At 36.3% G+C, this 24,396-nt stretch overlaps 1 protein-coding gene and 1 long non-coding RNA gene across 3 annotated transcripts in view; one reads left to right on the top strand and one right to left on the bottom strand.

The window, feature by feature from the left end:
• Positions 1 to 24,396, bottom strand: part of DNAH14 (dynein axonemal heavy chain 14) — a 396,896-nt gene that overhangs the window by 197,975 nt on the left and 174,525 nt on the right. Inside the window, exons 28-35 of the mRNA XM_070501636.1 lie at positions 20,287 to 20,518; positions 19,295 to 19,348; positions 17,359 to 17,504; positions 15,960 to 16,028; positions 15,150 to 15,336; positions 14,054 to 14,130; positions 8,709 to 8,880; positions 1,965 to 2,054 (exon numbers count right to left, since the gene is read on the bottom strand). Of these exons, the coding sequence (XP_070357737.1) occupies positions 1,965 to 2,054; positions 8,709 to 8,880; positions 14,054 to 14,130; positions 15,150 to 15,336; positions 15,960 to 16,028; positions 17,359 to 17,504; positions 19,295 to 19,348; positions 20,287 to 20,518 (1,027 nt within the window). The remainder of the gene's footprint in view (positions 1 to 1,964; positions 2,055 to 8,708; positions 8,881 to 14,053; positions 14,131 to 15,149; positions 15,337 to 15,959; positions 16,029 to 17,358; positions 17,505 to 19,294; positions 19,349 to 20,286; positions 20,519 to 24,396) is intronic.
• Positions 17,501 to 24,396, top strand: part of LOC123282209 (uncharacterized) — a 143,394-nt gene continuing 136,498 nt past the window's right edge. For both annotated transcript variants that reach the window (XR_011499484.1, XR_006522221.2), the window contains exon 1: positions 17,501 to 18,493. This is a non-coding gene — a long non-coding RNA (uncharacterized lncRNA). The remainder of the gene's footprint in view (positions 18,494 to 24,396) is intronic.

Genomic DNA, 24,396 nt, shown 5'->3' with positions numbered 1-24,396 from the left:
AAGACGGAAGATTATGATGGAGTTCAGGACACACTATCCCAAAATATGGCACCTTGGCATACTTAATACATTAAACTGAAGGAGGTTTTTTTTAATGGCAGAAGCAAGAAGGTCACTGTGACCTCCTCACCTCACTACTCTTCCCTTAAACAGGTCATAAAACTCCCATGTGAAAGGTACCCTCCCAGTACTAGAAGGAAACACATTCTTACCACCAGAGACCAGGAATGTGGGGCTGAGAAGGCTGTATAAACAAAACTTGTTAAACTAACCCTTCTCTTTCTAGTTACTTCCTTACCATTTAGAAACCCCTAGCCCAAACCCCTCTGTTTTATCAATTCTTCACAAATTTATTGTTTCGTTGTCTAAAAGATTTAAAAGCTCCTTGTCCTGGTCACTTCTTTGGGTCATCGTTCTCTTGTGAAAGCTCCTAGGTACATGTTAAAATTCAATACAATGTGTATGCTTTTCTCCTGTTAATCTGTCTTTGTCAGTGAAATTTTCAGACCCAGCCAAGTACCCTAAGAGGGTCAAGGATAACTTCTTCCTGCCTTACAACTGGTATCATCAGATATAAAGACCCATTATAAAGCTATGGTAATTAAGACTGTGTGTCGTTGTCATAAAGAGAGAGAAAGAGACCAAAAGAATAAAATATAGAAGAAATTAATAAAGAAACTCCCCCATTAGATATGAAAATGTGGTATATGACAAAAATAGCAAATCAGTGAGGAAAATTCTTGGAAAAATTGGTTATCCATATAGAGAAAAACAGATCCCTGCTTGATACTTTGAAGAAAAATAAATTCCAGACAACTTAAAAACTGGAAACACAAACATCTAAAACTTTTAGAAAGAAATTATAGAAAATATCTATAGGATAGAAAAGATTTCTAAAAACAGGACACAAAAAAATAAACCATAAAAAAAAGATCGATAGAATTTACTTCACCACAACTGAACACCATCAATATTTCTAAAAACCTAAGACTTAGAGAATTTATTAGCAATGCATGTAAGCAATAAAGAAATTACGATAGAAAAATACATAATGAAAAGTCATATTATGTTTACTAAGAAAAAGACAAACAACCCAATTGAAAAAAATGAGTACATTACATAATCTGGCAATTCATAGAGAATTCAAACGGATAATAAACATAAATGGATGTACAATTTTACTAGTAATCAGAGAAATGCACAGTCTGATGCTTTTCCAAATGGTTTATTCACGGAGAAGGGAAATTCAAAGAAGGCATAGCAATGGAACGCAGAACATTTTGCACTACATTTGTAGGATTTTTTACAATTATGTATTAAGGAGATGAAGGTGAAAAAAATTACAGACAGTCCCTGACTTAACGATTTTTCGACTATGATGGTGCAAAAGCAATATGCATTCAGTAGAAACTGTGCTTCGAACTCTGAATTTTGATCTTTTCCTAGGCTAGTGATATATGGTACACTACTCTCTCATGATGCTGCCGCAGCTCCAGTAAACCACGCGATCAAGAGGGTAAACAACCAATACACTGACAATCATTCTGTTTTCACTTTCAGTATAGGATTGAATAAATTACATGAGATATACAACACTTCATTATAAAACAGGCTTTGTGTAAGATGACTTTGCCCACCTGTAGGCTAATGTAAGTGTTCTGAGTACGATTAAGGTAGGCTGGGCTAAGCTATGATGTTTGGTAGGTTAGGTGCATTCAATGTATTTCCAACTTAAGACTGGTTTATCAGGACATAACCCCATCGTAAGTCAAGGAAGACGTGAATTAGTTGAGAGTTAAAGTGAGGGGTCAAATAACAAATTTAGGTAAATGATTAATCAATAAGCCACTTTACTTAGAAAAACATTATAATAGCTCTCTTTTATTATTATTGTGTTTTTCTCTTTGATCATACCTATTAAAACACAGGAGCAAAGAATTGCTAATATGACATTCTACATTTACCTGAAGTTGATTGTAAAACTGTATGATTTTCTCTTTCTGGGTTGGCCATTGTTGTAAGCCCAATTGTCCTGTTGCAATAAATATTGCTTTCTGAAAAAAAAACACTAATTTAAAATATATTGCAAATTAAACCTTTAATATGTAATCCTACAAAATCTAAGAATGAAAACTACTACTTCCCCCTCAAAATACAATACACACAAAATTTTATGTTCACAGACCTCCAGTAGCAAATTCATAGACCGTCCTCCAATTTAAGAACTCATGCTTTTAGATGTATTTAAGAACTAGCTGTTCCCATAGCACAATTGTCTAATTATCTTACACTGAAAGAATAAAAGATTCTATATCAATGTGTAACTAATGACCATCAAGGTAGGTTTTCAATTTTATAATGATTACTCTAACGTTTCAATGTTAAGCATATTCTAAGATAGTAAGTGAAATTTACAAAATTGAAGACTTGATGTGGTTATACATTAGAACATCTCAGGAAGTAGCTACAGCTTGGAAAGACACAATATTTTAACACAGGAATTATAAGGGCAGCCATACTTCCTTCTAAAGTGGGGTTTATTTCAGTGTGGATACAATTGATAACTATGCCTACAGAAAACGGGGGATTTGTCCTTTTTCTCACCATCCTCTCCCATTCCATTTCTCACTCCTTACATTCCTATAATGAAACAAAGAAACAGCTGAAAGAGACAAAAAACTCAGCAGGACTGTACAAATGGAGAAAAAGTAGCTCCCAAACCATGGCTAACTGGAGGTAGGAAATTAGCTGAGAGGACTTTTCGAAAAGCAAGCTCTTTTAAATGGAGTTGATGAGACTGCCCACTTAATGCCTGCACTTCAAGCAGTTTTAGGTATACAGGCTAGGAATTCTTTGCTGTTAATAATACAAGCCTAGATATCTTCCTGAATACAAGCAAGAAGTCCACAGGTGTGGAATAAGGACAGACAGCATGGGAGACACAGAAGGTCAGCAGAACTGAGATAATCAAAGAAGAGAGATTCAGATAGGTCGTCCCACCTGGCTAAGGATTTTCACAAGCTCCTTACCTTGCAAGGTTTTGAAATAAAATCATAATCCTAATGTAAAGTATTGTAAGGTATGACTGTATATAACGTTCCTTGGATTCAATTGGATGATAAACTATCTGTAGCTCTTATTCTGTGATATGGTTTCAATACTTCTCAGCTAATCCTTTGGTTTCTCTGAGTTAATGACCCTCACACACATTGGACATTGTTAGAGACAGAAATGTAAATAAGTTGGATAGATTCCAACTGCCTATTTCACGCAATTCAGATGCTTGCATCTCAAATGAACAAGCAGCATAAACAGCACATCTACAGAATATTTCTTTAATAACATATATTCCTACAGGAGTATGTTATACATGACTGGTCATTGTGTAAGCCATCAAAGATACACCATTAAATAAAAGACTGGATTATTCCAAATTTAATATTAAAATCATAACTTTAAGTTATGATCTTTGGATCATTTCTATGAGCCACATATTACAATTTGGTAAGATTTTTTAAAACAGTCGACAGCTTGCATAGTTACCAATGGGAAAATTATACAAAGGGGGAAGTAGCTGAATAAACTGATATGCTTATGAAGAAAACTCTTCTATAAGCTCAGACTGCTATAAACTGACTTGTAAAACTGATGACAAGATAAATATATAATGAAGTTCAAAAGTAAAACCATTAATGTGCATGTAGAAATGTTATTAGAATGGCAATGCCATTTGTTTCAGCTGTGACTTGAAAAATGTTAAAGGTAACACTGGAAGCAGTTAAAACATATAATTGGAGAAAGGAGAGCAGGGGATTTGTAGGCACTGCCTGGGAGGGATAGAAGGATGCTTACATAAGACAAAGAAAGCAAAACTTGTCAAATGACAATTTATTTCTTTTCTTTCTGGCAAAGGGAAAATCCTCAAAATGTAAATGTAAATCTTCAAAATGTATGCAATAGCTTTGACATAAATATCCACTGTATTTCTCCTGGAAATCACACAGAGCAAAAAGGAAAAAAAATCAAATTGCATTTTCATTAAAATAAGGAAACAAAGTAAATAAACAAAACCTAAAACACATGTAAGTGATTTGAAAATAGCCACGCTTAATATTTAGCTTCAAGTTTGGACTTGCAAATTGTTGGTCTAGAAAAATCCCACTCATTTAATCATGTGAAACAAAGACTCTGACAGTATAAGTCTTTCTTGTCAGTTTAGAGAACCAAAAATAAAAGATTACACATTAAAAGGGCTAACAGAATACCAAAAGTCATAACTAAAGAATTTATAGTGAGACTAAGACTATCGAAGACAAAGTGAAAATTTTAAAAGCTTCTGGAGAGAAACAGCAGATATACTACAAAGGAACAAATATTACTGACCTTCTCAAGAGTGACCCTGGAGCAAGAGGAAAATGGAATAATATTTTTAATGTATTAAATATTTTAATGTATTAAATGAAAAGAACTTTAAACTTAGAATTTTATATCCAGCCAAACTGTCATTCAAATATGAGAACATACCAGAAATGGTCTCATGTATTAAAGTTCTCAAAAGTTTTGCCATGCAAAAACGTATTCTGAAAACACTGTTGGGGGAAGTACTTGGAAAGAGGAATAAACTGAAGTCTTCAAGAGGTAGGGAGAGAAAGTTTGATAAAATATTGTATTAATTTACAGTGTTCTAAAGTCACATGTGTGTCATGCACCTGTGTCTGTGTGTGTGTCTAAAAAAGCTAGGAAAAGAAAAAGGAAAAAATATTCCCATAACAACCAGGAACTAAAATTCTACACACCACCAACATAATAGGAGTGAGAGTATGGGGAAGACCAAAGAGTATCAAAGGGTATGCTACAGTACATGTCTTGAAAGGGAAAAGACACAGACATTGAAAAATTTCATAAATAAATAGGAACTAGTAATGATGAATGTCAGTCTTCAGGTAAGAGAAGCACCATATAGAACAAACACAAAATAAACAATGAAGAAAACTCACTCTACCCAACACAGAGTAGGAAAAGAGAGAAAACAATGAAGCAAAAAGAAATTAAGTAGATAATATAACAAATGCATTTTAAGATAACAGAATCTATAATGCATATAAAAAGTTAAAATCAATAAATACTGGGTAAAAATAGATTGTATTACAAGAAAACAAAGTCTACCAATATATCTCCTACAAGACTTATAGTTCAAACAGAGAGACACAGAAAGTCTGAAAAACAAAAGAATGGAAAAAGAAATTCTGAGGATATGAATCTCACACCAAAAAGTTGGACAACAATCTTAATATGTGACTAAATAGATCCTAAGGCAAGACAGAACATATGGGCCAAAGAGGGATATAGTATAGTGGTAAAAGAATAAGAGATATAAACATATATATACAACTTATAACTTCAACTTACATACAGCAACAATTGACAGTAGCGCAGGGAAAATAGATATATCAACAGCTGTAGTTAAGATCTTAATAACACCCCTTTCAGAAACTGATGGAACAATGGAAAACAAGCAGAGCTATCAAAATTCTGAAAAATTAATAGACTGTGTATATTACTTTATATCCAAGCAGCACAGAATACACATTATTTTAGAGCACCCATGAAGCACTTACAAAAAACCCACTCATTAGGTGACAGGAAACTTCAATAAAAGTTATCTCAAAAGGATAAATATATAAATTACAGCATATAGTCTTCAATCAAAACCAACTATAAATGAAGATTAATAATAAAAAGGATAATTTAAAATCTCATATTTGGTAACAAAATAACTTTGCTATAAAAAGAAATCATAAATTAAGAAATATTTATAACTGAACGTCAAAACACTACATGTCAAAATTTATGCTTTATGATTTAACCTATAGTGCCCTCATTTTTCTTGTCTACTGTTTTTTGACTTGAATTTCACTTTGTTTGTTAAGACTGTTACTCTATATTGTGTTTGTCTTGCAAACTTTTAGACATTCTTTTATTTTCAAATTTTACGAATTCTGCAAAGTGGAATTCAAGCCAAAAAAAGAGTACACAAGAAAAACAAGGACACTATATGTTAAAGGGTAGAATTCATAATGATGACTTATTATTAAGATTTATGTACCAAACAACATAATAACAACTATTAGAAAGCAGAAATTATAAGAATAGACAGAAACGTACTTATAGGAGACATCACTTCACTTCTCTCAGTCCAAGGTAAATCAAGTAAACTAGAATAAAGTATGGCTATAGGAGACCTACGTAACTTAATCAATAAGACAAACAAAATGGTGTTCGGAGTTTAGCTAAGCCACTCGATGGCTTTGCTGCCTGGGCATCCATTACGTTCGGCCAAATGGCCTGCAGGGGGCCTTAAACTGACACTAGGCCCGCACGCAAGTGCACGCCCCAGATAACAGCCCACAGAGTAAAAAGCACATGTACGTTCCTGATGTGACTTCCCCAAGAGCCCTTGTGATCAATAGTCTCCCCTGCCTCCCAGGGCCTTCCCCTTGTGTGCCCCTTAGATAAGACCCCTTTGGAACTTACCAAAACTCTGCTCTTTTTGGTTTGAATTGACCAATTCAGGCTTACCCTGGGAATCCCAAATCACTCCATCTATGTGCTCCAATAAAGGCATGTGACCCTGGTGCTGCCTGTCTCTCTGCCTGCACCCTGCCTTGACCTCCCATGTGGCTCCTGGAGGCAGGTGCAGTGTACTTCCTCCAGGACCTGTGAGTAACAACCTCCTCTAGTTTAATTTCTCTTGTAGTCTTTTGTTGAACTGTGGTTCACCATCTGGCACCCTGTGCTTCACTTAACAAATGTTAATTTAACAAAGTCATAACAAATGCAGATAAATGGAACTCCATGTCTTGTATTTTCAGTTGATAAGAGTTATACCCTCTTTTCATGTGTATATGGAAGATTCATAAAAATTACCTATATCTTAAGCCATAAAAATGTAAATTAAATTCCTAAGGATAAATAATAAAGACAACAGTCTCTGATCATAATGCAATAAGACTAAAAATTAATAACAAAAACAGAAAATAAAAAGGTCTCTTACCTGGAAATTAAAAACATGAAAAACCTCTGTCTGAAAAGAACACTTAGGAAAAAAAGGAAGTACTAACTACTGAATTTCTGGAAAACAATGATTACAAAAAACCTACACATCTGAACTTACAGCATATGCAACTAAAGCAGTGCTTAGAGAAAGTTTTATAACTTATAATTCTCATACACTTATATGAGTAAGTAAAAAGAAATAAACTAAATGAACTAGACATCTTATTCAAAAAGCTGGACAAAGAATAACAATATAAAACCCAGAGGAATAAGGAAAGATATTAAAAATATTAATATGGATATTAAAGAGTTGGAAATAGAAAAAGATGTATTAAATAAATAAAAGGCTTGTTCTTTGAGAAAAAAATAACAGATAAACTTCTAGGTAAAACGAAGAAAACTCAAATTAAGAACATAAAGAAAGACTGGAAAAATAACCTCAGAAACAGGAAATTGAAAGAATTATACGGTAGTGGCTTGTTCAAATCCATACTAATACATTTTAAAACTTGAATGAAATGAGAATATTGCCTAATTTAACAAAAATGACCCTGGAAGAGATACAAACTCTAAATAAACTAGAACTGTGAAAGAGCTGCCCTGTCATAAAATTCCTGGTCCAGATGGTTTTCAAGGGAAATTCTTCCAAATCTTCCTACATCACCTAATGAATGTCTTTTTTTGGTAACTGCTTCATGTGTGCTCAAAAATAATATGTATTCTGTGCTTGTTGGGTATAAACTTACATACATAGCCTATTAATTGTATTTAAAGAACAGATAATTATGAAGCTGTTTAAACTATACTTTCTAAAATAAATAAAAAACAGTGTTTTAAAAATTGGGTAGGGTCCTAGGGAAAGGAATCAATAGGTTTAATGGCCTGACACCTGATAAAGGCCTAGGAAGAGCCAGAAAACAGGGAGAAATTCAGAATGCAAACAAGATGGAGGAGAGGAATGGATGGAGGAAGGAAAAAGGATAGGATATATTGGAAAGATAACCTAGTCTGGCTAGATTGTAAAAGGCATTACATGCCAAGATAATTAATTTGGGTCTTGTACTATGGGCAACACTGATCCAATAGTGGCTTTGTTGATGTGTTCAAACATATGTCTTAGAAAAGCAACACTGGTGGCCATATGGCAACATACTAGAATGCAGAGTGACAGGAGGCTATAAATAGTAACAAGAGATCTCACTAGACTAAGGCAACGACTGTAAAGTTGTACATATAAGATAAAAAATAAAGGGCTCTATAATTATGTAATTTTAATATCACAAAATATTTACATTTTAAAGTCTTTTTTCAAATTCTGATCTAACTGGATTCTCAAAGCACTTGTTTAAAATAGGAAGAGTAGACATTATCATTCCCATTTGAAAGATGAGAAAATTGAGGAACAAAATATGTAACAGCCTTCCCTGCCTAAAGGCACACAGTTCATTCTTCTTTCCATCAGGCCATGATGCAATGAAAGCTCTTTTTGTTCCCCCAAGGGAAAAATCTATCTCCAAGTATTTTAATCCCCTCAATTATAAATAGAGTATTTCAGGGAGAAACGTTAACACTTTAAATCCACATCTAGTTTCTTACGTTAATTGATATTCTACATCTAAATCATTTGTGATGATTTTTAAAGGTCTTATTACCTCCAATGCAATTTGATTTACTTTTGAAACTGTTGCTCCAGGAAAAACATCTCCTATAATCTTTTCAAAAAGTGGCACATCTTCAGGAAGAAATTTTGATAAACTACCTTCTCTCACAGTTTCAATAATGATCAGAGTTTCATCTGTTTCAGAAAGATTGTCACTGGTGTTACTTTAATGGTAGAAGAAAACAAACATAAAGAACAAGTTAGCAAGTATGCTTTGCTGACATTAAAGACAATTAATATTCTTTTTCAGTTGTGGCCATCTCAATATCCTTTCCTCCTCTCCCTCACTGCAAAGCAGCTATGTGGTTAGGGTGAGGTTAATCTGGCCCCCAGCTCCAGGGATGGGCCCTGACTGGTCTAGAACAATCAGGGTGATGCCATTCCCCAGTCACTAACTCAGGGATGGGTACTGGATCGGTAAGGTTTTTTAGTTCCAAACAACAGAAACGAAGTCAGGCTAATACAAAATGAAAAATTACATAATGATTTATTATAAATCTCTAGGAGAGAAGAAGCCTTGCAGGCCATGCAGCTGGGAACCATGGCCAAAATTGCGCTACAGAACTAGTCCTGTGAAGACATGACTGCCATCATCAATAGGTCCACAGAGCAGGGCCTGTTGCACCAATACCACTGATGCTGGCACTAGAACTCCAGCTGCCCCTGCTATTTCTGGTCACTGGCTACTTCTACTGCCACTGCTCTCACTCTTGCCAGAATGGACTCTGTGTATATCCTATTTCCTTTCTCACTAGCTTCAGGTTCAGACTCTAGGGGACTTATCTCTGATTTGCCAAGGTCGTACACCCAAGCCATAGTTACAAGGGAGTTTGAGAAAGCAAGTATGTGGCATAACAAATAGTTATTAAAGGAATACAACTCTAGTCAATCAGTGTGTGGCAGTCACTTGGACACAGGGGTTCAGTGGTAGACAAATGACATGTCCATTTAGAGTGCTTTGGGATTTCAGGTCAATGGTATGGATAGCTCCAGTTATTATTAGAAGGCATCTGCCACCAAAAAGGAAGCCAGCCCAAAGATGATAAGCCAGCACACGGAGGGCTGCAGTGCTGAGAATATCTCAGAAAAATAAAACTGAAACCCTAATCAAAGTAGTCATACCCTGATCACCTCCAGATATTCTGATTGGGTGAAACAGCAAATTCTCCCTACTGTTTTAGCAAACTTCAGTTTTCTGTTAATTGTAACAAAAGCCTCCTGATATAATGTTATCATACAGTATACTTATTGCCCCATAGTAACAATCCTTCATATATTAAACACTTCAGCATACATTTTTATATAGTAAACGTAATCAAAAGGGTGAAACAGTAGCTACATGTGGTACGATAGGATTTTAGCGATGGAAAGAAAGGAAAGTTTTCCCTGCAAAAGTGTCCCTCCCGTCCTCTTGTCTCCTGATGTCTGAAATTCTTCATTAGGATGGTGATGCTTTTTAAGTCTTTGGTTTATAAGAAAAACAGCTAACAGTTAACATTTATTGAGTACTTTTTTAGGCACTTTGCTTAATTCTTTATTTCATTAATCTTTTCAACAATCTAAGAAGTAGGAAGAGTGATACTCAGAAAAATTAAATAACATGCCCAATGTCATATAGCTGGTAAGTGTCTGAACTAGGACTCAATGAGGTCTCTCTGACTTTCAGGCCATTCTTATAATCACTCCACTATTATGATAGGAGCCCCATACTGGGATGGTATTGATATCAGTCATTTACGTTTCCCTGTCAATACGTCTTTGAGTCTTTCTGCTGAGGATGTTTTGGTAGAGAGAGGGCAAGAGTCCACTTGAAGTCAAAGTGAGGGGGCCACCCAGAGAGAGAAAGGGTCCCAGATTTCACTGCTGGGATTCTAGGGAATATCCTTGACTTTTTCACATTTTTTCCCCAACATAGATCTTGCTTTACATTACGGGAAGATGAAAAAGAAAAAAATAGGGATGACAAGTATGTCTGGTTGGGGATTAAGTATTAGATATAGATAGAGATAATAGCTTATATAAAATAATATAATATTGTTAACATACCTTGTTATCAGATATAAAGATAACACTTCACTAAAATTCTACAAAAGAAAAATTTGGGGGATGGCATCTGAGATCACCATGGGGTCTACCTTTTACAATTTAAGGAAAAAAAAGAAAGTTCTAATGTCAACTAAAATTCAAGAAAAGGATAGCTAAATGTAACCTTTTTTTACCCATTATGATTGCCATCATGATACCAGTTCTTTGAAATTACTAGTTAAGATTTACTTTGTGAACCAGTACTGTGGTAAGTTTTATAAATGTTTCAAGTGTATACTTGAAGAGATGTTAATTCTTGAGTTGCTGACAAAGCAAATCTTTCCTACCAAGGGGATCCTAAGACTCCAGATGTTGGATAGTCTATTTTCTAAACAAAAGGGAAGATTTGGAAAATTCCTTTAAGGGAAAGACAGAAAGCTGCCTGTAGGCAGAAAAAAATGCCCCCACAAGATATATTCACTTCCTAATCCCAGGAAGCTGTGAATATTATCTGATACGGCAAAAGACGTAATTGAGTTAAAAATCTTGAGAGTAGTTTATCCTCGAGCATCCAGATCTAAATGCAGTCACATGTTCCTAACAAGTGAGAGGCGGAGAGACACAGACATGCAGAGGACAAGGTGGTGTGAAGATGAAGGCAGAGATCAGAGTGATGTGACCTTAAGCCAAGGAATGGTGGCAACCACCAGAAGCTGGAAGGAGAAAGGAATGGAATCTCTCTAAGCGCCTCTGGAGGGAGAGTGGCTCTACCCACAACCTTGATTTCAGACTCCTGGCTTGAGGTACCATGAGCAAATACATTTCTGTTGTTTTAAGACATCAAGTTTGTAGTAAATTGTTATGGCAGCCCTACAGAACTGTCTTTTACTATTTTTTAAATGTAAACATCTTGAAATTCCACTTGTGGGTTAGAGTTAGGCTCCATCAACATGATCTAGAAAGAGAAGGCAGAAAAAAGGGAAGGTTGAATTACATGCATAAAGAAATGAAAGACATTTGTAGTATTCTTACGTGCCTCAGAGACAGTCAGAAGCCTTAAGAAGAATGGGGTAGAGTAGAAGGAGAGGAAGGGACAGAGAAGGAATGAGGAAAGAGGCAAAAAGAATTAAAATTTTGGGTGGCAGGAAGGGCTAACGGACTTCGTAAAAGCAGAATTGTCTAATACTAATTTTTAAATGGTTTGCTGTGCTTCATCTGATAAAAGAATCCCCCAAATTACTTCACAATATAGTCAACTCCACACAAGCACAGCGTTTACGTGGTGCTTTGGGGGAATCAAAGAAGTGGGGCTGTCACACGTGTGCAAGCACAGAGACAGGAGATGGACTGAGAGTACACCGGGAACACGAACTCCGATCCAGGGCGCCTGTGAGAACTTTCAGTTTTCTGTGATTTGAAGAAAACTAACCAGGGACTTTGGAAGGAGAACAGTACCACTTTCACTGAAATATTTATTCATACAAAGAACTAGGTGACTATAAGAAAGACTGGAGGACCCAAGGACATCAGGGAGCTGATGCTTGGTACTATTTATTTTTAATTTCTTAAAATTATAAAACTGAAAAAAAGACACCTATTTACATGGTATCAATATTAGGTCATTTTGCAATATATGCCTCACTTCTTTTATTTTTATTTTTGGGAAATAAAATACTAATTACACTAGAGCTAAAGCCCTTTCTCTTACTCTTTTCCCCTCTTATGCAACATTTTGTACTTTTTACAACATATAGATATAATATTTACTGTTTAAAAAATTCACATAAATGGCATATTGACATACCCTTTTGCAACATATCCACCATGTTTCCTCATTTAAATTTTAACAGGTAATACATGAATACAGCCCAAATCAAACCAATAGAAATAGGCATACCCCTTACCAATAACGAAAAAGAATGCCTGCTTCTCTATAGCCTCACCAACAAAGCTGCACCCAACTTTGATATTTTTGCCCACAAAGTAAGTGAAAAACAGTATTTCAGTTTAATTTTAAGGTGTATTTCTCTCATTTTTGAGGAGGGTTGAGTGTATTTTCATAACCTTAAAGGACTTTTATGTTTCTTCTTTTTTTTTTTAAGATTTTTTTTCCTATGTTTCTTTTTCTGAGAACCATCTGTTGATGTCCTTTGCCCATTTTCTATATGATATTTTTTCCCCCCAATTTTCTAGGAAATCTTTATATATCATGAGGGTGAGCTATTCACATGAGTCACAACTATCTTTTTTCCTAGTTTGTCATTTGTCTTTTGGCTTCGTGATAAGTATTTTTCGACCATTATATATCTTTCTTTTATGGCTTCTGGATTTTGAGCCTTCGTTTTAAATGTGTTCTGTAGTCCAAGGATATAAAGGGCATTTTGTTTCTTCAAATACTTTCATGTTTTAAATTTCTTATATTTAAAATCTTTGATACTTTTTGATCCTTTCAGGGTTTATCCCAGCAAATAATGTTGAATCCAGATGGCTGTTTAGTTTTCCCAACACCATTCATTAAAAAGTCTGTTCTTGCCTCCTGATTTATGATATACTAAATGCCCAATGCATATAGTCTTATTTCTGGACTTTCTATTCTGTTCCAACTGCTCATCTTTCTATGCATGAGCCAGTACCACAATGTTTTAATTATTGAAACTTTATAATATGTCTTAATACCTAAAGGGATATTTCTCCTTAATTGCTCTTGTTTTCAATATCCTTCTAGCTAGTCTTAATCATTAGCTAGTCTTAAATGTGAACTTTAGGATCAGCTTGCCTGAAAAACAAACAATATCTTTTGGTATTTTTACTGGGATGCATTTCCATTCATAGATTAACATTTAGAGCATTTAAATATTCATGGTGTTAAGTCCCTTAAGATGTTATGAAACTAAGTATGTGGTGTATTATCTCATTTACTCATGTTTTCACTTGTCTTCCAGTTGTGTGTTAATGTTTTCTTCACATGGGTTTTACACATTTCTCATATAGGCATATTCATATGGGTTTCATATTTCTCATTAAGTTATTGCTCTTCTACATGGAGTCTTTTATTCCAGTATATCTTTTATTATGTAAAGGTAAGGCACATTTTTTTAAAGACTAGGCCGTTTTGGGGAAAGGTATCCAGAGATTTTGTGCATTTTTTTCTTCGTCTTCTTTCATATTTGTAATAACCTCTACCATATTACACTGCACCACTCTGGGAGCTTCCTATTTTATCTCGTCATGATTACTTAAAATTTTACAAATTATTTTCCCGGTGTTGTATAACTCCCTTTGACCTAACATTCAATTCAAAATTCAACTGACCATTTAAACTCCAGTCTCTTCTTTCCAGCCATTATTAAAATTGTCTTCATAGACCTCAGGCCAAAATCATAATGATCCTATCAAACATTAAAATATTTGAGTTATTGTTTCTGAGTAAAACAATGGAAAAATTTGCAGATAAATGCATATAGTTAAATCACTAATCATCTATGCTACAAAGAGAAACAGTGATACGAATTCAAGAAACCCTCAACTCTGTTTCTAATGCTCTCCCTTCTCTGCCAAACTGGTTCTCCTAACAGTCTCCTTCTTAAAAGGAAGATTAACAAGTACAGTCACAGGTTACTTAACGAGAGGGATGCATTCTGAGTAATGTGTCATTGGGTGATTTCATCATTTTGCAAACATGACAGAATGAGTGCACTTTCACAAACCCAGATGGTACAGCCTACTACACACCTAGGCTATATGGTACTAACCTTATGGGACTACCGTCATATATGTGGTCCGTCATTGACTGAACGTTATGGGGCGCATGACTGTATTAAAGGTGTTAAAAACTATCAGTATCTGAATTAAATTTTCACTGAGGAGAGATTGAAAAATATTGTTAAGAGGAATACTTTGGAGATAATGCAGTTAGCTATCCAAACCATTTTGGGTTATAAACAAATACTCATTAAGCTGGCATATCCTTGAACAATAATTTTCAAAGTGTGGTACTCAGATCAGCAACATTAGGAAAACTTCAGAACTTATTAAAAATGAAAATTCTTGAGCACCACCCCAGATAATTAGAAAGTTGGCATAAGGTCGAGCAATCTGTGTTTTAACAAGTCCTCCAAATTATTTTGATGCACAATAAAGTTTGAGAACCACTGCTCTAGATGTTAACTTCCTTGTATGGAGAAAGTAGTCTGCAATTAAAATAAAAGACACTTGACTACTCTCTCCAGATCTCAGAGAAAAGGCATGGAACCTTGACTGACTTTACACAGGGCCTTACACCCAAATCGGTGCATGGACTTGATGTGCTGATAGGAATTCTAACTTCATTATTTTCCTAGTCATTCCTGGAACAATACCAGAAAAGTTTTATATAATCACGTTTATTTTGAGAAAAACAGTTCATTACCTGTTGTGAGAGCTGTTTGCTAGCTAATTCTAAAAGGCTAACTAGCTTTCCAGAGAGTGCTTTTGCAGATTTGAAACCAACCGAAAACAGCATTATTTCAGCAATCATCTGATAATGGGGAGCCATCATTGCCACTGGTCGAAATAGAGATTTTAAGTTATCTGGGAGTTCTACTCGATCCTTGTATCTTAAGAAGACAAGAAAAACAAAAACAAAAAAAACCACTTTTCAGTTTTTCAAATGAGGAAGCACATAGTATAACTTTCTCCCAAATAATTCTATTGGCTTTCTATGTGACCCTTATCTGAAAATGAGTTTACAAAATGGTTTCTGTTGTACTTTTCATCTCACAGTGCTTCCTAGTTTATGATCTTTTCTTCCTGTGCCTCCTCCCACAATTCACCTCACATCAGTTCCCTCCAATTCCCTGGACCATCACAACATTCCATCACGAGATATTTATTGAGCTGCCCAGCCTCCACTGCCTGTAACCACCATTCTTATTATTTCTGCTATTCTCATCAGCTTTTCTGTCTGTATCTGATTTGTGACAATCTGTCGACCTTTGCTTTTCTCTCTGGCTATTTATGAAGTGAAAATGTCCCTTGGTCAGAGCTTAATGTGAGATCATCCATATGGATAAGTGCAGAGTTGTAGCTGTTGAGAGATGGTGTGGGTAGTTAAGGAGTTAGGAGCGGGTGGTGGAGGGTGAATGATAGAGATACACGTCAGACAACTCCGTCTATGGATACAATTTAAGAAAAAGATTTTGGCCTGTCTCTACTTCTACCCAGATTAACTGATACTTACCCAGGATTCATGGTGGCAAATATTGCACAGGACATATTAATACGAACTTCTTTTCCTTCCAGTACAAACCTACAAGACATTACAGTATTCATCATTAAGAGAACTATTTTCTCTAGGGCCACAGTGTGTTAAAACTACAAATGAGTTTGGAAATTTTCCTAACGTTGTGTTACATTTCAATCCAAACAGAGCATGCTGGAAAAAAGACAACGGTAACACGGGAAAAAGAGGCTCATCTTGAGCCAAAGTTGTGCGCCCTGCTGGGATCCATATTTATTTGATCACGTCTGAAGGCGTCTGGAAAGTTTTGTGGGGCCTGAGGGTGGAAGGTACCCTCTGAATGAACTGACTCACACGGGGAGAACGTCCTGAGGGGACCTGGGGGCTTGGAGCTCCACCTGGACGACACGGTGGCGTGCAGGACAGCCACAGCACAGAGTTCCTGCTTTAGCATGGAAACAGCCTGCCCTTCACCCCCAATTAAATAATCTGGGCAACATTGTGAAATGGACCCCTTGGCAGGACATCAGCATCCTGTCGTCAGCACCGGTGGTAGACAATGCAGGGAAATCCTCCAGTGACTTCATGACGACTGAGACCAAGAGGCTGGTCAAACAGGAAAGGAAGAACAACTGGGACACGACTGAGGAAAACTGAGACCCGGTGAACAACTGGTGAAATGGGGCTTATGTGACCCCCACTTACATCCACAAACTTGTGGGGCCTCAAAACAGTGGCTCGAGCAGTTTGAACAAAACCCTGAGAGGAAGGCCAGAGTGAGCGTCCATTAGCTTGAGTTAGAAATAGTAGATTGCAATAGAAATTTTAAATCCACAAATCCAATTATGCTCATAAAGTAAATCATGTAAGTACCTGACTTTATCTGAGGAGAAAAAATTTTTGCTTGAATTAGTAAATATTAGTAATCCTAACATACAAATACTGTTATTACAGGACTTTTCAGCAAAAGTATATCAATTCAGAGAAACGGAAGAAGAGCGGGCTTCAGGTGTGTGGCCGGTATAATTTTGCTTTTTTAAAGATGTAGAATTACAGAAAGAAACTTGGTTTCTTCAAATATCATAAGATGAAAAGGGACTAAGGGAATTTAAACTCAAAAGGAAAAGTCATTAGGACAGAGGTGCATTATTGTCGTGGGAGCTCAGCAGCGCGTCCCAAGTCCCAAGCTGGGGCGGGTTTGGAGGCCGCCAGGGTGGCATCAAAGGTCGTTATATATTTTCTCCTTATTCTCCAAGCAAAGGAAACATTCAAGACAAGTGCCATTCCTTTCGGTTTCTGCTTACAAACTAAACCCCAAACCCAAACACCTACTGTAGGGAAAACCCGTAACAATACAGCAGCAAACGCAAGCGCCGACGGGCTCCGCGGCCGCAGCTACCTGACGGAATAGCTGTCCTTCGCGGCCTTAATGGCCAGGATCTGCGAGGCCACCACGGAGAGAACTCCCGCCTCAGGCCGACTGAAGTCTGCGAAACAACACCACGCTCCCGACTGAACTATTCCAAAGAAGAATTTTCCCATTATCTTAAAAAAAAGAAAAGTGGTTACTGAAGTTATTACATAGGTGAAAAATTTTACTGGGAGATTAATGTCTGCACGTTCTTCCCATTTTACCCAAACCAAGCCACACAGTTCGCACGGGCCGCCCCCACGCAGCTCGTGGAGCCCAAGCCAGCTGCCGCCCAGCCTCCCAGAGTCGCCGCCTACGCTGCACGCGCCCTGTAAAAACCCTGACACGCAGCCGCGAACTCGGAGCTGCCCAGCGGCCTCTGCGTCCGCACGGCCAGCACGCCCCGGCCTCGTCCCTCAGAGCCGCGGGGGCCTGGACTCTTCACGACAGTTTTCCGGCACATGGTCGTAAAGTGTCTGAGGGCAGGGCTCCTTGGCGTGGGTCAGGCGCAGACTTGCGGGTGTGTGGGGGGCTGGGAGTAAGAGCCCAGTTTCATCCGAGAGGGGCGTTCGGGCCCGGACTGGAGCGGGCCCGCTAGAGTACGCGGCTGCTGCCCAGCTCCTGCTGTTTGCGATGGTGCAGGCCCAGCATGGCCTGTCGTGTGAGGCTGAAAGTCTGGGTTGAAATCTGTTGATTTGTAAATGTTAGCAGCTAAAACAGAACAAAACAGACGCACTGTCCGATCAAACAGCGCCGTGCACTGAGCACGGGTGGAGGCTGCCTGAGCTCCTGAGGCCTCCGCTCGGCGTGGCCGCGGACCCGGAGGGGATGAGAGGCCCTCAGGCCCGGGAGGATTCGGGAGGTGGTTCCTCCCACTGGCTGCAGGAACCCGATCTTGTCTTTATTTAAAAGTTTGATATTTTGTTTATCATGGGTTTCTTGGCATTAATTTTGATTCAAAAAGATGTTGCATTAAAGTATTATTTATCTGATTACTAGGTTTTTTGGCCCCTCCTTTAAGTTTTGCTCAGCAGGCAAGGGTCTCACTCAGCTCAGCCTCGTCCCGGCCCCGCTGCCCCCACTGGGAGGTAGTTTCCAGGGAGGGGACAAGAGACTCGGTTCGGTAAGTGTGGTGAGAACTATAATTCACTCAGCTTATTTATGTTTATTGATATTTTTAATGTGTTACGTGAGCACAGATTGGAAATGCAGGAAGTCAGAGGTAATGTGCTTTGAACTGCAAAGTAAAGTGATGCCAATAAAATGTAAAAGACTCGGACTCAATGTGCAAAACCTTATCAATTGAAATGTTCTGAAACTTCAAGTAAATTTGTGACGGGCACAGAGGTACATGAAGTTTTCATAAATATATTTCAAAATGTTATGACATATGTTTTAGTGTGTCAGCAAGACAAAATAAGGCTAACACAAATTATAATCATCTACATAAACTGACTCAAATTTTTGTGTTCATTCTAATAGCCTCATTATTCTTAATGATTACCTTTTCAGTAAATAAAAGTATAGAGTTAGAACTTATGAAATAAATGTATATTAATAATGCAGTACTCTTATTTTTTTTAATATATTCATACTCCGCATCAGATTTTGTGCAGAAAGAGCCCTTTGTCAAAAAGTTTGAAAACCACTGTCTTAAGAAATAGATTAGTAATAAAAGCAAACTGTATGATGTCTTAAGTTTCTATTACATTCTAAGTTTCTATTCAATTAGTTTAAAAGAATTAATAGCATTTATAATTCTATTAATATCTTATATAGTTATATAACTATATTTAATATAGATCTTATAGTTCTATTAATGCTTAATATCTAAGATAAATTTTTTCTAGTTCTTTCAATCTTCAATGAATTATTTCTTTTATGTGTATAGTATTTTTCCTGGGTATATATGAATAAGCTTTACCTTACAATCCAAGTCGTGAAAACATTTGAAGACCACACAATGTTTGCCTAAGGACTGGAAAAAAATATTATTTTAATATATATCTTGAAATATGACACAAAATACTAATGTTAAATCTTCCAGAGTAATAGAAAAAAAGTCTTTATTTTATGTTTTGAAGATTAGCCCTGAGCTAAACTTCTGCTGCCAATCATCCTCTTTTTGCTGAGGAAGACTGGCACTGAGCTAACATCCGTACCCATCTTCCTCTGCTTTATATGTGGGATGCCTACCACAGCATGGCTTAGCAAGTAGTGCCACGTCTGCACCCAAATCCAAACCAGCGAACCCAGGCCGCCGAAGTGGAACATGTGAACTTAACCACTGCACCACCAGGCCGGCTTCAAATGTCTTTATTCTTTTGAGAAAACTTATGCAATATAAAGATGAATTACATACCAAGTTTAGAAATTCAGGAAACTCTATGTAGTATAAAGGCACATATATTGTTATAGTTTAGATGGGGGTATGTAGCGCATTAAGGTCATGTTTTTAAACACATCAGCAAATAAAAAACTAAGAAAAAAGCATTCCAGTGATGTTTTCATCAGTTACTTCTCTCTCTGTGTGTGTCTCTCTCTTACACACACACACTGCTGTTAATCACAAAGACTAGGCAAAAGTCTGTGTATGGCACTCAAAATAAATGAATCACCCCTACAAGAAGGGGACGAGGGACAGAACTATCATTCACATGTCAGTCAGCTATTACAGTGGTACTCCAAATAAATGGAAAGCATATGTTGGCTTATATTGTGTGCTGAGATCCCAAGTCCCAGCACACAATCGACATTCAAAACTTAGTTGATGAATTGTATGAATTAATGAATGTGCTAATATGTTTATTAAATGTTATGAACATCTTAACAGCAAGAATGATGTAAATTTAAGGTACTGTTAAAGTTTGTGTGACTAAAAAAAACGTTTTTATTCTGGATATAGAAACCACTTACTTTTGCTAGGTCTTTGACACTCTCCGTTTTTCCCGTACCAGTTGGACCAGTAGGGCAGCCTCCTAGATTCAGCTTCAGTGCTCCAGTGAGAGTCAGCCAGCATCTGTCAGTGAGAGGTGTAACAGCCAATCGTGGAGTACAGCCCAAGTACTCGTAGCCATAGGTAAAGCTGGCATCTCCTTGAGATACATAGCACAACTTTTGTTTTTCATCCCATTTATATTGCAAATGCCTGAAAACAATGATTTAAAGTTCATATTATTTGGGAAAAATTAGTTTTAGTTTTTTTTCACATGGAGAAACATAAACATTAAAAAGGGAATGTTGATTTAAAAATATAGAAATAAAAAACGAAAATCAAATGAAAAGAGTGATGGATAATTCATCAATGACTATATTAGACATGAAATACTAGAACTCAGAAGACTACAAACATGAGCATTCTTCCTTCTGAGGAAAATGGCCCTGCTGAATCTTGCTGCTTTTGTGAGATGTTAGCATAAATGGAGGATTTATATAAGAATCATCCTTATGAAGTTTATTATGGTTTCCAATAAAAATGTGGTTTAAGACATTGCTTATTATAACCAGGATCCTTACTATGTGGGTAGTTGAGAGAAATGCTATTTGTTCTAAGTATCAAAAAAAATTGTACTTTGGGGGAATAGATTGCATTTATCTTATGAACACTGTGAGTTGTGTAGCTAAGCATAAATTTTCTCCTCTATAAGGCTGTGAGTTAAATTTCTGATCTGTTTATAACCTTTACAGGATGCAGTCTCTTTTCCCCCAGTTGTATTGAGATATTGACATAGCATTGTATTAGTTTGAGGTGCACAACATAATAATTTGATATGTGTATGTTTTGCAAAATGATCACCACAGTAAGTTAACATCCATGATCTTACATAGTAACAAATTTTTTTCTTTAGATGAGATCTTTTAACATCTACTCTCTTAGCGGCTTTCAAATATACAATAGAGTATTGTTAACTGTAGTCACCATGCTGTAAATTATATCCCCAGAACTTATTTTTCTTGTAACTGGAAATTTGTACCCTTGACCACCTTCACTCATTACCTGCACCCTCCACCCCCCACCTCTGGCAACCCCCAATCTGTTCTCTGTTTCTATGAGTTTGTTTTTTTAGATTTCACATATAAGTGAAATTATACAGTATTTGCCTTTCTTTGTCTGACTTATTTCACTTAGCATAATTCCATCAAGGTCCATCCATGTAACAAATGGCAGGATTTCTTTCTTTTTTAATGGCTGAATGATATTCCATTCTACACATGTACTACATTTTCTTTATCCATTCATCAGTTGATGGATGTCTTGGCTATTATAGATAATGCTGCGATGAACCTGGGGGTACAAATATCTTTTTGAGATAGTGATTTCGTTTCTTTAGGATACATACCCAGAAGTGGAATTGCTGCATCATATGGTAGTTCTGTTTTTAATTTTATGAGAAACTGCCATACATTTTCCACAGTGGCTGCACCAAATTATATTTCCACTAAAAGTGCACCAGGGTTCCCTTTTCTCCATATCCTTGCCAGAACTTATCTCTTGTCTTTTTGATGACGACCATTCTAACAGTGTGAAGTGACACCTCATTGTGCTTTTGGTTTGCATTTCCCTGATGATTAGTGATGTTAAACACCTTTTCATGTACCTAGTGGCCATTTGTATGTCTTTTTGGAAAAATGTCTATTCAATTCCTTTGCCCATCTTTTAATCAGATTGTTTGTATTTTGCTATTGAGTTGTATGAGTTCTTTATATATTTTGGATATTAACCCCTTATTAGATATATGATTTGCAAATATTTTCACCCATTCAGTAGATTGCCTTTTCATTTTGTTGATGGTTTTCTTTTCTGTGCAGCAGCTTTTTAGTTTGATGTAGTCCCTCTTGTTTTTTTTTTTTTGTTCCCTTTACTTTTGGTTCAAATCCAAAAGATCATTGCCAAGACTGATGTCAAAGAGTTTACTGCCTATGTTTTCCTCTATGAGTTTTATGATTTTAAATCTTATGTTCACATCTTTAATCCATTTTGAGTTAATTTTTGTGGTTATTTTTTATTTTTTTGCTGAGGAAGATTTGCCCTGAGCTAACATCTATTGCCAATCTTCCTCTTTTTGCTGAAGGAAGATTTTCCCTGAGCTAACATCTGTGCCAGTCTTCCTCTATTTTTTATGTGGGTCACCACCAAAGCATGGCTGCCGACAGGTGGTGTAGGTCTGGGCCCAGGAACTGAACCTGGGCTGCTTAAGTGGGGCATGCTGAACTTAACCACTAGGCCATAGGGCCAGCCCTAATCCATTTTGATTTAATTTTTGCATATGGTGTAAGATAGTGGTACAGTTTCATTCTTTACATATTGCTGCCTAGTTTTCCCAGCACCATTTATTGAAGAGACTATCCTTTCCCCATTGCATATTCTTGGCTGTTTTTTTTATACATTGATTAACCATATATGTATGGCTTTATTTCTGGGCTGTCTGTTCTGTTACGTTGATTTATGTGTCTGTTTTTATCATACCGTTTTGATTACTATAACTTTGTAATATAGTTTGAAAGCAGGAAGTGTGATGCCTCCAGCTTTTTTCTTCTCTCTCAAGACTTTTTTGGTTATTCAAGGTCTTTTGTGGTTCCATACAAATTTTAGGATTTTTTTTCTATTTCTGTGAAAAATGTCATTGGAATTTTGATAGAGATTGCATTGAATCTATAGATTGCTTTGGGTAGTATGGACATTTTAACAATAGAAATTCTTCTAATCCTTGAGCATGGAATATCTTTCCATTTATTTGTCTTCTTCAATTTCTTTAATCAGTGTGTCATAGTTTTCATTGTACAGATCTTTCACTATCTTGGTTAAATTTATTCCTATGAATTGTATTCTTTTTGATGCAATTGTAAATGGGATTGTTTTCTTAATTTCTCTTTCTGATACTTTGTTGTAAGTGTACAGAAATGCAACTGATTTTTGTACATTGTTTTGGATTCTACAACTTTACTGAATTCCTTTATTAGTACTAAGAGTTTTTTGGTGGAGTTTTTATGGTTTTCTATATATAGTAGCATGTTATCTGCAAATAGGGACAGTTTTACTTCTTCCTTTCCGATTTGGATGCCTTTTATTTCTTTTCCTTACTTAACTGCAGTAACTAGGATTTTATGTTGAGTAAAAGTGGTGAGAGTGGGAATCCTTGTCTTGTTCCTGATTTTAGAGAAAAAGCTTCTGCTTTTCACCATTGAGTAGGATGTTAGCTGTGGGCTTGTCATATATCACCTTTTTTATGTTGCGGTACCTTCCCTCTCTACCCAGTTTGTTGAGCATTTTTATCATGGATGGATGTTGAGTTCTGTCAAATTTGTTTCTGTATCTATTGAGATGATCACATGGTTTTTATACTTCATTTTGTTAATGTGGTCTATCACATTGATTTATTTGTGAATGTTCCTCCATCCTTGCATTCCTGGCATAAAGTCCACTTGATCACGGTGTATGATCCTTTTAATGTACTGTTGAATTTGGTTCACTAATATTTTGTTGAAGATTTTTGCATTTATATTCATTAGGGATGTTGGCCTGTAATTTTTTTTCTTGTAGTGTCCTTGTCTAGTTTTGCTATCAGGGTAATGCTGGCCTCATAATTTAAGTTTGGAAGTGTTCCCTACTCTTCTATTTTTTGGAAGAGTTTGAGGAGGATTTGTATTAATTCTTTAAATGTTTGGTAGAATTCACCAGTTAAGCCATGTGGTCCTGGACTTTTATTTGTTGGGAGGTTTTGATTATAGATTCACTCTCCTTACTAATAATTGGTCTGTTCAGATTTTCTCTCTCTTTATGGTTCAGTTGTGGTAGGTTATATGTTTCTAGGAATTTATTTCTTTTAGGTTGTCCAATTAGTTGGCATATAATTGTTCATAGTCTCTTGTGATTCTTTGTATTTCTGTGATAACAGTTGTTATGTCTCCTCTTTTTTTGTCTGATTTTATCTGAGTTCTCTCTTCTTTTCTTTGTAAGTCTAGTTAAAGGTTTATTTTATTTTTTCAAAATATCTGTTCTTAGTTTCCTTGATCTTTCCTATCATC

This window comes from Equus asinus, chromosome 30 (genome assembly GCF_041296235.1).
Source record: "Equus asinus isolate D_3611 breed Donkey chromosome 30, EquAss-T2T_v2, whole genome shotgun sequence".
Lineage (NCBI taxonomy): Eukaryota > Metazoa > Chordata > Mammalia > Perissodactyla > Equidae > Equus > Equus asinus.
The sequence above is the reverse complement of the archived record's forward strand: the minus strand, read 5'-3'. Positions and strand labels throughout refer to the sequence as shown.